Below are 13,490 nucleotides of genomic sequence, written 5' to 3'. Positions count from 1 at the left end.
TTTTCCTTGTATTTTTCTTTTCCGCTTTGGCTGGCACTGTTTCATACACAAATGTTCATTTTATTATATAATAATAATATATGTGTTTAACACCAACGCACTCTCCCTACTTTTTCTTCCCTGCTTTGCTGGCACTAATCCATACACACTTCTTTACCTTACACCAGTGTTGCTACTTCCTACTTTGTCTTCATTCGTTTATTTTTACTGCTCTATTGACATACACAGCTTTTCGATAAACGGAAATAAAAATAAAAAGTTTTCGGAAGTTACCTCATAGTTGTTTCCCACATAGACTTTGCAATATAACACTAAATAAAATGTTTAAGAGTGCACCCCCCCCCCCCCCCCCAAGAAAAAAGCTATAAGTATGAATTTATGTTTATCCTTGCGACACTTTTAGATCATAACAGCACCTCATACACATAGTAGTATTTTATTTTTTTTAAGTCGAGCTTTTACGAAGCGCAAATAGCCTTTGAATGTGCTCAGAGCGCTTTACAAAATGTTACGGCAACGTACAACAATGCAGTTAAAAAGATTCGAAGCTCGGTAATAGTAACTAAATTTGTTGGGCAAATAATTTATTGAGCATATAATGTAAAAGTTTCACATTAAAATAATACGTGAAACAAAGAGGGAAGGTTCATCAAAACGTTTAAATTCGTAAATTCACTTGTTAAAAAAGATATGACAAATGCAACAGGTTAAAAAAAAGCTTGATCGTCAATAATAAATAGGACCGGTAAAATAGTCTTATGAACGTTTGTTTGCTTTGTTTGTTTTTGTTTTGTTTTTTGTTTGTTTGTTTGTTTGTTTGTTTTGTTTGTTTTTTGTTTGTTTTTTTGTGTTTTTTTTTGTTTGATTGTTTTTTTTTTTTTGTTGTTGTGTTTTGGGGGTTGTTTTTTTTTTTTGTTTTGTTCTTTTTTGTTTTGTTGTTTGTTTTTTTTTGCTTTGCTTTTTTGTTTGTTTTGGTGTAGGAAAGGTGGGAGGGGGGGGGGTGAGGATTAAAATTTAGTTCTATCAAGAACTGTAGAAACAAGGCTCGTGTTGAAAGGTATGCACCACTTCCATTACATTTCCATTCGTCATACACTGGCTGTGCTGACTGACGCTTACTAAACTGGTTGCCTGTTGGTGAATACATCCCCAATTCAATTATAAGCAATTCCTCTCTGTTTCATTTCATGAATGACGTCGTTGATTATTCTAGTTCCGGTACTTCCATCATCTTGACAAAATCATCGAAAGTGACCTCGTCCTTTCCTGTCCCGTTGTTGGCGAAAGAAATCATCTCACGGAGTTTCTCTATTGAAATGTTCTCCTCGAGTTCATCAGCAATTTTCTATCACAGATTTGACAATACATTATGTTATTATTATTATTATTATTATTATTATTATTATTATTATTATTATTATTATTATTATTATTATTATTATTATTATTATTATTATTATTATTATTATTATTATTATTATTATTTGCATCATCATCATCATCATCATCATCATCATCATCATCATCATCATCATCATCATCATCATCATCATCATCACCACCATCATCATCATCATCGGTATCATAGCCATCATCACTACAGAAGACCCCAATAGACACACGATGCTATGGGTGCAGAGCTGTCTGGCCCTATACTATTACTATTATCAATAAATAAAATTTGATTTTTTTTTTAAGTTTGTTAAAACTTACTTTCACATTTCTCTTTAAAACGACTCTTACAATTGTGATGATAACTAATAATCAAACTTCAATTAACGGTCTTTGTTTTGCATTTGAATGATATTAGATTCATATTGTATAAAACCGGTTTCCACTAGAGAGTCTCTAGCATCCTATAAAAAAGGTAGCAAGCAAACTTTACCGTTTGTTTCACGCTACAGAAACAATTAATAATTTCCGACCACATGAACCTCATGGATGTGTTGTCTACATTGGACTATTTTACGACAGAAAGATGAGTAGGTTATGTTTTCTTTTTCTTTTAAAAAAATGTCTTAGCAGACACATTCTGATAATAATAATAATAATAATAATAATAATAATAATAATAATAATAATAATAATAATAATAATGATAATAATAATAATAATAATAATAATAATAATAATAATAATAATAATAATAATAATAATATATAATAATAATAATAATAATAATAATAATAATAATAATAATAATAATAATAATAATAAAGTTTGCCTTTTCCTCAACGACATCATAAGACATCATCGCCTAGGCATTCCACGAAGGAATATAGATAACACATCAAACAAGATATCTGATGTCAACAGGAATCACCCATGTTGTCCAAGTGAGCAAATTGGGGGTTAATAATCTTGCTCAATGAAAAAAACGAAAGTGCCTGAAGCGGGGCTCGAACCCGGTCCTTCCGGGTCACAGTGCAATGCCTTAACAAGTCGGCCACTTTGTCCCCCTAATAATAATAATAATAATAATAATAATAATAATAATAATAATAATAATAATAATAATAATAATTAATAATAATAATAATAATAATAATAATAATAATAATAATAATAATAATAATAAATAATAATAATATCTTAACTTACAACTAAATTATCAATTGTGATAACTCCTGTTTCCTCGTCACACATGCTCAGGAACATCAACTTAACTTCAGCCTTGCTGTCATCCTCCAGCATCTTGGTACTCATTAGTTGATAGTAATCTTTGAAGTCAATGAAATCTTTACCCCTCGGCCCAATCTCCTGTTCTAGACAAAGGACAGAGGAACGATTGGTAAAGGACGATGTGAATTTACAATTTTTTTTTTTTTATGGGCTCATTGTTGTAATGGAACTACTCTCTAACCAAATAAAAATATTGTCCATTACAATAATGTTAAATCAAACCCATAATAACGTTCGGCTACCAGACCTTCAAATATGTACACGTCGACTAACATTCAAGAAATGTTCATGACCAGAGCCAAGTTCTGAAAGTTCGAAACGAAGTTGAATACCCTCAGCTCTGAAAATTTTGTCAAAGTCAAACACAACATTCTGAAACAAAACTGTGATGTTAAAAATATTATGAGTTTCAATCTCGTTGGAATTGTAAAATCACTCTTCCAGAGGGCTGGATACATATATTGCGTAATTGGTCTTCTGGTTTCAGAGTGATGGCGTCATATTTTCTGGCCTAAATATATGCTGATCGTCAATAAAAATCATTTATCCTCGCGCTTTTACGTCCTGTAATCTTAAGAATCTGCCTTAACATCCTTCTGCTAAAATAAGTTATGCTACATTATGATTCAGTATGTAACCTATTTATCATTAGTCTTCCGAAGGACTGGTTGCATACACACTTCCAAGGAGTTTGGAACCGGGAAGAGTAAAAGGTGTGACGTCACGACTCCTCTGCCCTGTCCAACACCAACTCTAGGCTAGTGGGAAACAACAACAAAGAGCTTAGTGACGTCAGTTTCGTTCTATTTATATCTGTTATATATTCAATGATCGTTGTTTATTAATTGTATTTATTGTCTATAACAAAAGCATAAAAGGAGAGAAATGAATGTGCCTACGACGAGTTCCGACCGAAAGATAGACTTTCCCTAGTTAAAACGTTGTTATCTTTAAAACATTTCTCTTGTTAATTTGGCTATTCCGCTATCTTTTTTTTTTTTTTTTTTTTTTGGTAAATGTTTTTAGTCTATGTATTTATTTAGGTATCTATTTATTACTCAGATAGCACATCGACAATTTTTACACTGATTGAATTGAAGAAGTCGGGAAGGAAGGACGAGTGAGGGCGAAGAAGAAGAAGAAGAAGAAGAAGAAGAAGAAGAAGAAGAAGAAGAAGAAGAAGAAGAAGAAGAAGAAGAAGAAGAAGAAGAAGAAGAAGAAGAATAGTGAGCTTCTATACCGCGCAATATCCACTAAACGTGCTGAAGCGTCCTTGACAGGGCATACACGCCTTGGTCCCTGACCAACAACAACACGTAACATGTAGATGCGCCATGACGCTGGTTGGGGCGATATCACAATAATTTTTCCGACAGAGACAACGCTGCCTTAACGGCCATGTACTCATTTTACACATTATTACGGTTAGAGAATGTGAGTAAAGAGCCTTTTCCAAGGGCTCAACTATTCGCCGAGTGTGGCTCGAACATTAGGACCTTCCGATCCGAAAGCGACTGTCATACCGCAAGACCACAACCTAGGCGCAGTCACTCTGAAGGATTTGTTGTGAAAGAGTTAAAGGGTACCTCTCTCATAAGAAGCATACTATCTGATCTCAGCGATCTACCATAATGAAACACAAGTTCATTTGAAGAGGATGGTGTCAGGCCATGAAAGGAGCTATAACAATATTCTAATAACACAAAATATTGAACTCAATGCGCTGCGTCCCCGACAGTCAATAGAGCATTTCCAGAACAGGGGAAATTATAGGATTGTCACGTTTTGATAACATCACTAATCTAGCCGACCTGTTCTGAATTTTCTGCAATCTTTGAATATTGTAATTGGGACAACCAATGAGCTGCACATTTCAAAAGTCAAGTTGTTTTGTTTTTAATGGTTTTACGGCGCATTCAACACATTAGGGTCATATCAGCGCCAGTAAAAAGGAAGAAAATGAGTTAGTAAAAAGTTTTAGAATTACAATTAAAGCACCCAAGAAAAGAGGAATACACTCAAATGTTTACAAATCATATGTTAAAAAAAAATAACATTACATAGCAGAGATTATATACAAGGAAATAAATATCATCTCCCAAAACGATAACTATAAATTCGACTGTTTCCCTCCCAGTCAAGGAACTCCGGTCAGGGTCAGGACAAAACAAAATAATCTCAGTCCAAGACAAAGACAGAAAGAAATTTGGAAAACAGAAATGGAGGGATAGAAGACACAGTAAGTGCCTCCCTGCCCACTATGGGAGGTCAGGAGCTCCACCCAGAATAGTCAAATCTACTCAGAATAAAAGAAGTGACACAAATTTTGGCGATTTCAGTGTCAATCAAAAACCTAAGCCGACCAATGTTTTTAAGATGGTCTTTTAATTATTTTGGTGATATGATTATTCATGGCCATATTGTTATAAAAAGTGTACCCAGGACTCGTTTTCGAGAACGAGGACTAGATTTAGTTGTTTGCTAGTCCAGTAAATGACTTGCTAGTAGTCTTAAGCCCAACGATGCAGGTGACTTAAAATCGTATTTCATGAACGTTTTCTAGTCTCGGACTAGCTAGTCTCTTGCATAGAAGTGGCGTTGTTAGGACGGAGCTAATTCGGCTGTTTTATGTTGGTAACATACCGATCTCTAGTACGCGATGGCATGTAAGATACCCGCCTTCATACTGTCAACGCAAAAGAGTTCCAAAGAGGAAATTAGCAACACATCCGGTATAAATATCATTTCTTTATTTTTAATGTTTTAACTTATTTTTGTCATGATGAATCAAATCAGGTGATATTGACTTTGGACTGCTAGACTACAATGATGTCCATGGTTTATATTTAAGACAATGAAAGTTTCAATGAAACTCAAACAAATTGAACCAAAAAAAAAACAAAAAAAAAAAAACAAAACACACATAAAAACAAAACAAAAACAAAAAGAACAACAAACAAAATAGAAAGTGTGTTCTGATAAATCATTTTGTCTCCGCTATACTTTCAAATCATTTTAAAGTCAGAGATGGTCAGAAACTAAGCGCTGGTCTGCGTTCATGAAAACGGTCCCAGATTGTGAACGTAGGAATTAGAAATAGAAACTTTACAACCTCGCTACATCAATTTTATCTATTTTAATATTTAGGTATGACAATAATGTGTTACAATACGATTGTTAAAAACCGAAATCGATAATTTATTGACCTCAAGTAGACCGCGTGGATATCTCTTAGATTAATATATATTTACATTTTTTAAATTCTTAAAATCCAAAATTCTGTATTATAACAGCCTGTTTCTACTTATTTCTATTACAATACGAATTGGATTAACATTATACAATTTTTGACCAATATCGGAAATTGTATTGACCCGATAGCCGAAAACCGAGTCTACTTGAGGTCACTGAATTATCGATTTCGGTATTGTCATACCTAGGAAATAAGTTTTGAACTTGTGTTGCTTTTCGGCACTCAGTATTGGTGAGTAGCTTTCCCAATGTCGTGCTCCGCCAAGACCTCGGTGCGGAAAACTACACAAGCCCGAAAATAATAAATATTCAGCAAATTTACTTTTCAGCACGTGCCCAATACCGACATAAAACGAAAATGAAGCGATGGATCAAACATATTTTGATTGAGTCACCACAACCTCCGAGTGGTGTCGTGATAGAGTTCTTTCTAGATACTTACCTATAAATTTGGCGATCCTAGAACATTTCGGTTCGAACCCCATAGCTCGGAGAGAAATAATAAAATTCCTGGAGTCGATCAGCCCTACCCCTCTGGGATCAAACTCTCCAAAGGCGTTTTTCAGATCACGTTTCTGTTCGTCGGTTAGAGACGGTTTCGGGATGAAACGTTTGGTAAAGAGAACGTCGCTTTTCTGTGAATACTTTGGTTTTTCAGCTGTGTTAACTTGTGATGTCATTTTACTGTTTAGGATCGGCCTGAGGTTTCTCTGCTGCAATAGCGAGAAGACAAGATGATTAGCGATAATAATGATCATAATGATAATTTAATGTGATATGTCGTGATAATATCATAATGATGATGATATTATAATGATTATTTTATTATCATTTTAATCATTTTAATTAATATCCTCAGCGTCATTATTATTATTATTATACTAGTAGACATAACAATAATGAATCTGAGCATTAATATAGCGCAATATCCACCAAACGTGCTCCAAGTGATTTACAAGGGGTCCTTAGATTATAGAACAGCAACACTTAACATGAAGGACGAGACATGACCCTGAAGGCGTGATACGGTATCACAATTTTTCCTCCCACAGGGACAATGCTGTTAACGGCAAGATACTCATTTTACACAGGAGTACGGTGAGAGAATGTGAGTACATAGCCTTTTCCAATGACTCAACCGTGCGCCACTCAAAGCGGGATTCGAACCCTAGACCTTCCGATTCCAAAGTGAATAGATAAGAAAAATAAAAGGATGCGACGACAAGGCACAAGAGAGAGAGAGAGAGAGAGAGAGAGAGAGAGAGAGAGAGAGAGAGAGAGAGAGAGAGAAAGAGAAAAAAAGGGGGGGGGGAGGTAGAAGAAGACGTGCTAACTGAATAATATTATTAATATCAGCTTGTTGAGAGACTGTTTGATAAATACGTTGATTGCCGACGTGTACATAATATATGCAGGTCTGACATCCGAACGCACTTATGGACCTGGTTTAATAGTGTTGTAATGGACAATATTGGGCGACATTTTTTTAAAATTTCCATTACAACAATTACAATGAGCTCATAATAATTTGGGTTATCAGACCTGCAAACAAGTGCACGTCAGTATTTGCTAATTGTCAAAATTTAGCCGATAGGAAGTAGATAAATGAAGTAATACTAATACTAATACCTTTATAAATTCTAAAAATTGGAACTTTTATATGAGAAAACCTATTTCATACCTTAATTCTTCAATAATGTGGGAGTCAATGAAAAGGAAAGCGTCTTTCTTTCGATTTAATTACATCAAGTAATTTGTCCGTTCTGTTTGCGTACTTGTTGGTGCAAGTTTTTTTTTAAATCACATTCTTTTTAGCCCGCAAGATTATCGTCGGTACTATGGCCGCCATAGTCGGCACTTCTGGTGAAAAAAACTGGGGAATTCGTTTTGTTTGTCATTTACTTTTTAGTGGGTTTTTTTTCCATCTTTTCGACGGATTCTCACAAGAAAACAATTGTTTTTATCCGGTTTCAACACTATTAGTCCAGTATATTTATATTATTTTCTTTAACATATATATAATCTATGATTCGATAACATCAAGATATGAAGTGAGTAGAAAAGTGCCAGAAGACAATAGAGAATAAAAAATTTTTTCGCGGCGGTGGTGGGGTTTGAACCTGCGACCTTATTGGTACGACAACTCCGCCTGGCAGGTGAGAGCGTGGCTCTACCGTGTGAGCTATCCACGAACACAAAAATATTCGTTTCAAACTCAAAGTCATTTCTAGATCCCTCTCTCACCCACTTCTTGAGACCGCCGATTCGTTCACCACCATCGCGAAGTAATTTTGACCAGCAGTTAAGCTTAATAGCCAATATTCTCATCAGAAAGAGGCAGTTACGCTTTCTGGGACATGTGTGGAGAAGAGACGGAATAGAAAAGTTGGTAACATCTGGGATGATCGAAGGAAAGAGAGATAGAGGAAGGCAAAGAATGACTTATCTAAATAACCTAAGAATGGCCAAATGTGACATAAAAAAGCAACACAGATTTCATGCGCACCGCAGAGGATCGTGATTCGTGGAGACAGCTGACCGGCAACGTACTCAAGAGCACAAGCCACGATGGATGATGATGAATCAATGCAAGCTTTTGGTATATTGTTTCAATTCAGATCTTATACTTATATACCGGCGATATCACAATAATTAGTGATATTTTCATGTGTGATTTATTTCCCAGATTCCATACTGAAATTAGGGTCGTAGAGGGCTCTGGATAGAGGTACAGTTCACTCATTGCGATTAACCAAAGATGAGTTTCCTGTCCACTATAGGGAATGAGATTAGCGAAGAGTAGCGTCCCTTGATTGGACGTCACCGGCGGAAAAGTTATTAGAGAGAGAACGTCATGTTGGTTGTGCGCATGCGTCTCTCGTCCTCGCTTCCGGTGAAAGCAGCTCGAGACACTTCAAAACCAAATATACGTTCTCTCTGTAAGGTGACGTCCAATCAAGGGACGCTACTCTTCCGCTAATCTCATTCCCTATAGCAACATTTTTGGAGATGCAAGCATTGTCTGAGTTGGTTTAAAGGATGAATTGAACTCATTAATGATTTGATGTTGAGTTGTTCTGTAACCTGATATCGTTTCTCTTGTGATGAGAAGCCATGGTTTCCCAGTCTTCGTGTTTGTTTTGATTTTTTACAAGCTGCGGTATCTTTGGTCGATGTCAGATAGAGTGATGGGATACTGTTTTCACCACTACTTGTAAGTTTTTATAGCAATTTTGATTTGGGCACTTATCAGTTTCATACCAAAAATGGTTAACTCAAATCAGTTGTAAAACATTGTTCTTAGACCACCACAAATTGAGCAATTATTTGATAGAAATATAAACCATATGACAGCCTTGTACAGATTTTGACACGCAAAAGCAGCTTTGATGCAAGTCGACATCTTAATCAGACTGGATTAACATTCACTCTTTTGTTCTCAACATTTGTAGCCGTGATGAGAGACAATAAGCTCTCACCAAACCCATTGGTCACAATGCACAGTTGCAATACCAAAACAAAGGATATAGCTCAGACTCTCCTAAGAACTGTCATTGCCTACCTGTTGTCTAGACTATCTAATGATCACAGGTGACCGCACAAACCCATACTGCAAAGTCCCGTCCTCTTTTGTATCTAATGAGTGGTGACACACTGCTGTAGCATTAAACTCTGTTCACTCTTGATTCTTCAACCTTTCATGATTTCGTCCATGATGAAATTTAATCAAGAGATCATGTTTGATTTCTTGAATTTGCCTCTTTTTGAGGTTAAAAATTTGTTGCGATAAACTGATGTTTGTTGCAATTAACCAGTGACTTATATATAGAATTTATTTCGTTTCTTTGGGAAATGTTGCAATTATCTGGAGTGGACTGCAGCAGGCACATGCTGTCCATAGAGGCATAGTAAGCACTGCTTAAAAGGAATCAAGTTTTCTGTTTATCTATCTGTAAAAAATACATTTCTAATTTTCAAATCTTACAGTATAGTTGTGCGCCGTATAATTTTGTTTTATTGACTCAAATAAGCACAATGTTCTCCACAAAGCTATATTTTTTAAAGAAAGGATACGCTTGCATGATTTGCCATTTTATTGTAAATATTGCTTGTTTTGTCTTTAGGGGTTTAACGGTGCTTGCAACACTATTGATTCATTTCAGCACCAGTGAATAGGAAGATGACAGAGAAAAAGTATTAGCGGAAGTAGAAAGCACCAAAGAAAAGCCAAAACAAAGGGGACTGGTTAAAAAAATGGAACAGAAGAATCCATGAGCAATCCATTGATGTGCCTATTTTGACCGTACCTAAAAGTTCTATCCTGGCACAAGCAAAGGATCCCGCTATGAAGGATGCACTCAAATGTAAATAAAATATGATGTATTATACATTTGACTGAATCCCTCTAAGCTGAGGATCCCTGCCAGGACCAGGATAAAACATTTTTCTTCTAAAAAATAAAATCAATAAAGACAAGAATAAAATATACAATAAATAATTTGAGAACGTGTAGAAATTAATCAAATCACTGATTATTTTTTATTCATAACAACATTTTAAAAATCATGCATGTGATAAGCATCATTTTTCATTTAAAAGTGTAATTATGGAATCAATTCATAAAGTCAATTTTGTTTTCAATGACATCTGAAAGGGGCAACAGACAAAAAATATATGGTTATATAAAACATCATATTAATTATTGCACATGTTTTCATTAAATTAAGTCTTAAAGTTTCATTTGGAAGTACGGAGCATATAAACTTTAAGTCACACACATAGAAAAAATACAATGATTTTCCTGGACAGCCACAATCTCTCGCAATGCTATGACACTTGATTGCAACACTGAACAGACAATCAATCCGCTGTAGAGATGAAAATAATTCAATATATTTAAACAATATTTTCTAAAACTAAAATCCAAATTTAGAAAATAATTTTAATAACATTTAAAAACTTGTGCATTGTTTTAGGGCAAAAATATCAAAATTTAATTTCATATAATTATTAATATGCTAAAAGAAAACGAATGCGATGCAAAAAAAAATCAAAATATATCTCAACCCCCCCCCCCCCCCCCCCCCTTCTGTTTATTTCACACAAAAGGTAATGGTATTGAGTAACAGATATTACTCCATGCTAGCTTCTAATCATCATTGTAGATGGTTGGGTGTAGAGTTTCTATATTAATCAGACACAATTTAAGATCAAAGGTGAATCCCATGAATTTTTTTTTTGTTGTTGTTGAAAATGTTAACTAATGAAACATGTTTTATGTCCTCTTGTTTCACTTAGAAAAGAACGTTAAAATAACTCACTTTTTCTGTAAGCATATTCTAATGCACTTGAAATGGTCCTCATGTCCGTTTCAATACTTTTGGCCCAATTCTCTACATCACCGATTTCCTGAAATTAATGAATAAACAAACAATTGCCTTCACATCTGTAAGAAACAGCTAAAACTCTTTTTCTATCCCTCAACCAAATAATAATGATTCTCATATTACATTGCTAAATGTCCAGTCATTGGAAATAAGAGAAAAAAAAATGGAAATGACAAATAGAGTAAAATGAATAAATATAAACACTACATGAACATGGTCTATTTTCAAAGATTTTCCTTGCTCAGTGTGCTTCCCAACATTTCATTTATAAGTGCAGGTCACATCTAAGTGTAATGTTAACCATTTCAGTCAAACTTGACCGAAGCACAAGTCACCAGGACTCAGAGTGCTGAGAGTGGGAGAACCACCTTTTACTTTACCCCCCCCCCCCCCCCTATCGTCACAAAATATTTTTGAGATAATAAAAGCTGATTGTTGATAAGCTATAATTTCAGTCAGAACTAGTATAAAAAAAGATTTAAACATTGGGATTTAATGTCATTTTGTTCAGTGAGTGCTCACACAGTGCACAAGTCTCTTTACTTTAAAAAACTCGATAAAGATATGTTTTATACATGAAATGATAAGGGTAAAATTGCATTTCAAACTAGTTTATGAGCCTTGTGTACCATCGTTATCTAGAAGTCTATAAAGCTCTTTGTTCATGGATTATTTGTCAGCATTTCAAATTTGGAAAGCTGATAAAATGCTAATTTTATGCCATTGTTTTAGTTTATATTCAAGATACCGTAATTGTAAGTTTTTCTGTTTGTCACTAAGACAGTTTCCTAAATATGCAACACCATGTTAAATTTGACTCACCTTCAAGGCAGTGTTAAAATCTTCCACAAGTTTGAGCCATTGCATAGTCTGTTTGGAGAACTGGGCTGCGTTGGCCTGAAGAATGCGTGTCTCCGTATCAAGCTTCTTCTGGTTAACGTACGCCTGAGCAACTCTAAATGATATGAAAGAATATAATTTATTTATTAATGGAGCTGAAATCATGTGATCCCAAAACAAATAACATGTAAAATATATTTTAAAGGACATGGAAAAATTCAAGCAAATCATAAAATAAGATTCAAATCCCATTAAAGATGAGTCTGTGATGGCTTTGCAATTTTGAAAGAAAATTTTAGATTTTAGAACATTTTCATTAATAACAAATTTTACTGCAACAGAACAGTTGTGTGGCATGATCATACTTTTGATATAAACAACTCAAAAGAAACGAGCATAATTCGCAGTTGCGAAATAAAATTTTAGATTATAGAATATTTTAGTTGACAAATATTATTGCAACAGAGAGGGTGCATGACATATACCTACTTTTGATGTGAAACAAAAGAAATGAGATCAATATTGGTATATATGTACGCTATAAGAAATTGACTTTTCATGCCGTTCATATTGCACTCAAGCAGTTATCATTAAATGTCTTTTACAACAAATCTTACCCAGCATTAAGATGATCCACAAGTACATGAGATAGGGCTGTTGATGCAACTACAGCATCTCTCTTCCTTTTTTCTGTTGAAAAAAAAAAATTGATATTGATTAAAATTTACAATAACACTTTAACAAAAAAATAAGAATGACAGAATATAGAGAGAATCATATCAAATATGTATCCTTTGTATTGAATTTGAATGGACTCTGAATGAAATGAAAGCCTGGTGTGCTGGAGAGATATGTGTGATATGGCATGTATTTATCAGAAGGTCTGATTACTCAAGATTTTCACGGGCTCATTTTGCAATGGAAATATTCTCAAACCAAAGAAAAATATTGTCTATTACAACAATGTTAAAACAAGCCCATAATTTTGCTAATCAGACCTGCAAATGAGATGTACATGTGTGACATGAATATTTGGGAAGGGTGACTGGGTAAAAAGATGAAATATTTCTAGATTGCTTTCATTAAAAAAATTTTTTTTTTTTTCTTTCTAGCCGACCATTTGATTGCTCTCTGAATATTTATGTTTGTTTGCTTTTTAATTATTTATCCTCTTGTTTGAGGTCGGAGTGGGACGAATACAACAATTTTCTAGAAAAGAACCAGAAGAGAGAGAGAGAGAGAGAGAGAGAGAGAGAGAGAGAGAGAGAGAGAGAGAGAGAGAGAGAGAGAGAAATTATTTTTTTAAAAAAAAGGGGGGGGGGGGGGTGG

At 34.5% G+C, this 13,490-nt stretch overlaps 2 protein-coding genes across 3 annotated transcripts; both read right to left on the bottom strand.

Annotated features, from left to right (window-relative positions):
- Window positions 1-1,010: 1,010 nt before the first annotated feature.
- Window positions 1,011-8,606, bottom strand: LOC144961031 (centrin-1-like). 2 transcript variants are annotated; one of them, XM_078894372.1, is made up of 4 exons: window positions 8,441-8,606; window positions 6,377-6,647; window positions 2,602-2,765; window positions 1,011-1,345 (listed from the first exon to the last, which is right to left on the bottom strand). In XM_078894372.1, the coding sequence occupies exons 2-4, from the start codon at window positions 6,612-6,614 to the stop codon at window positions 1,205-1,207; spliced, it is 543 nt and encodes a 180-aa protein (XP_078750498.1). In that variant the 5' UTR covers window positions 6,615-6,647; window positions 8,441-8,606; the 3' UTR covers window positions 1,011-1,204. The 2 variants fall into 2 exon arrangements, with proteins under 2 accessions (XP_078750498.1, XP_078750497.1); XM_078894371.1 differs by lacking the exon at window positions 8,441-8,606 and adding an exon at window positions 7,616-7,727 and having other exon boundaries at window positions 1,012-1,345.
- A 1,844-nt stretch (window positions 8,607-10,450) lies between these two features.
- On the bottom strand, window positions 10,451-12,884 carry LOC144961032 (biogenesis of lysosome-related organelles complex 1 subunit 1-like; the record flags this gene model as incomplete). Its single annotated transcript, XM_078894373.1, has 4 exons — window positions 10,451-10,802; window positions 11,256-11,343; window positions 12,144-12,276; window positions 12,779-12,884. Coding segments are annotated over 4 exons (335 nt in total), but the record flags the coding sequence as incomplete, so codon positions are not given.
- Window positions 12,885-13,490: the final 606 nt, after the last annotated feature.

This window comes from Berghia stephanieae, unplaced genomic scaffold, assembly GCF_034508935.2.
Source record: "Berghia stephanieae isolate SIO BIC M18660-M18661 unplaced genomic scaffold, UCSD_Bste_1.3 scaffold1279, whole genome shotgun sequence".
NCBI lineage: Eukaryota > Metazoa > Mollusca > Gastropoda > Nudibranchia > Aeolidiidae > Berghia > Berghia stephanieae.
Note: the sequence above shows the minus strand (reverse complement) of the source record. Positions and strands in the feature narration are given on the sequence as shown.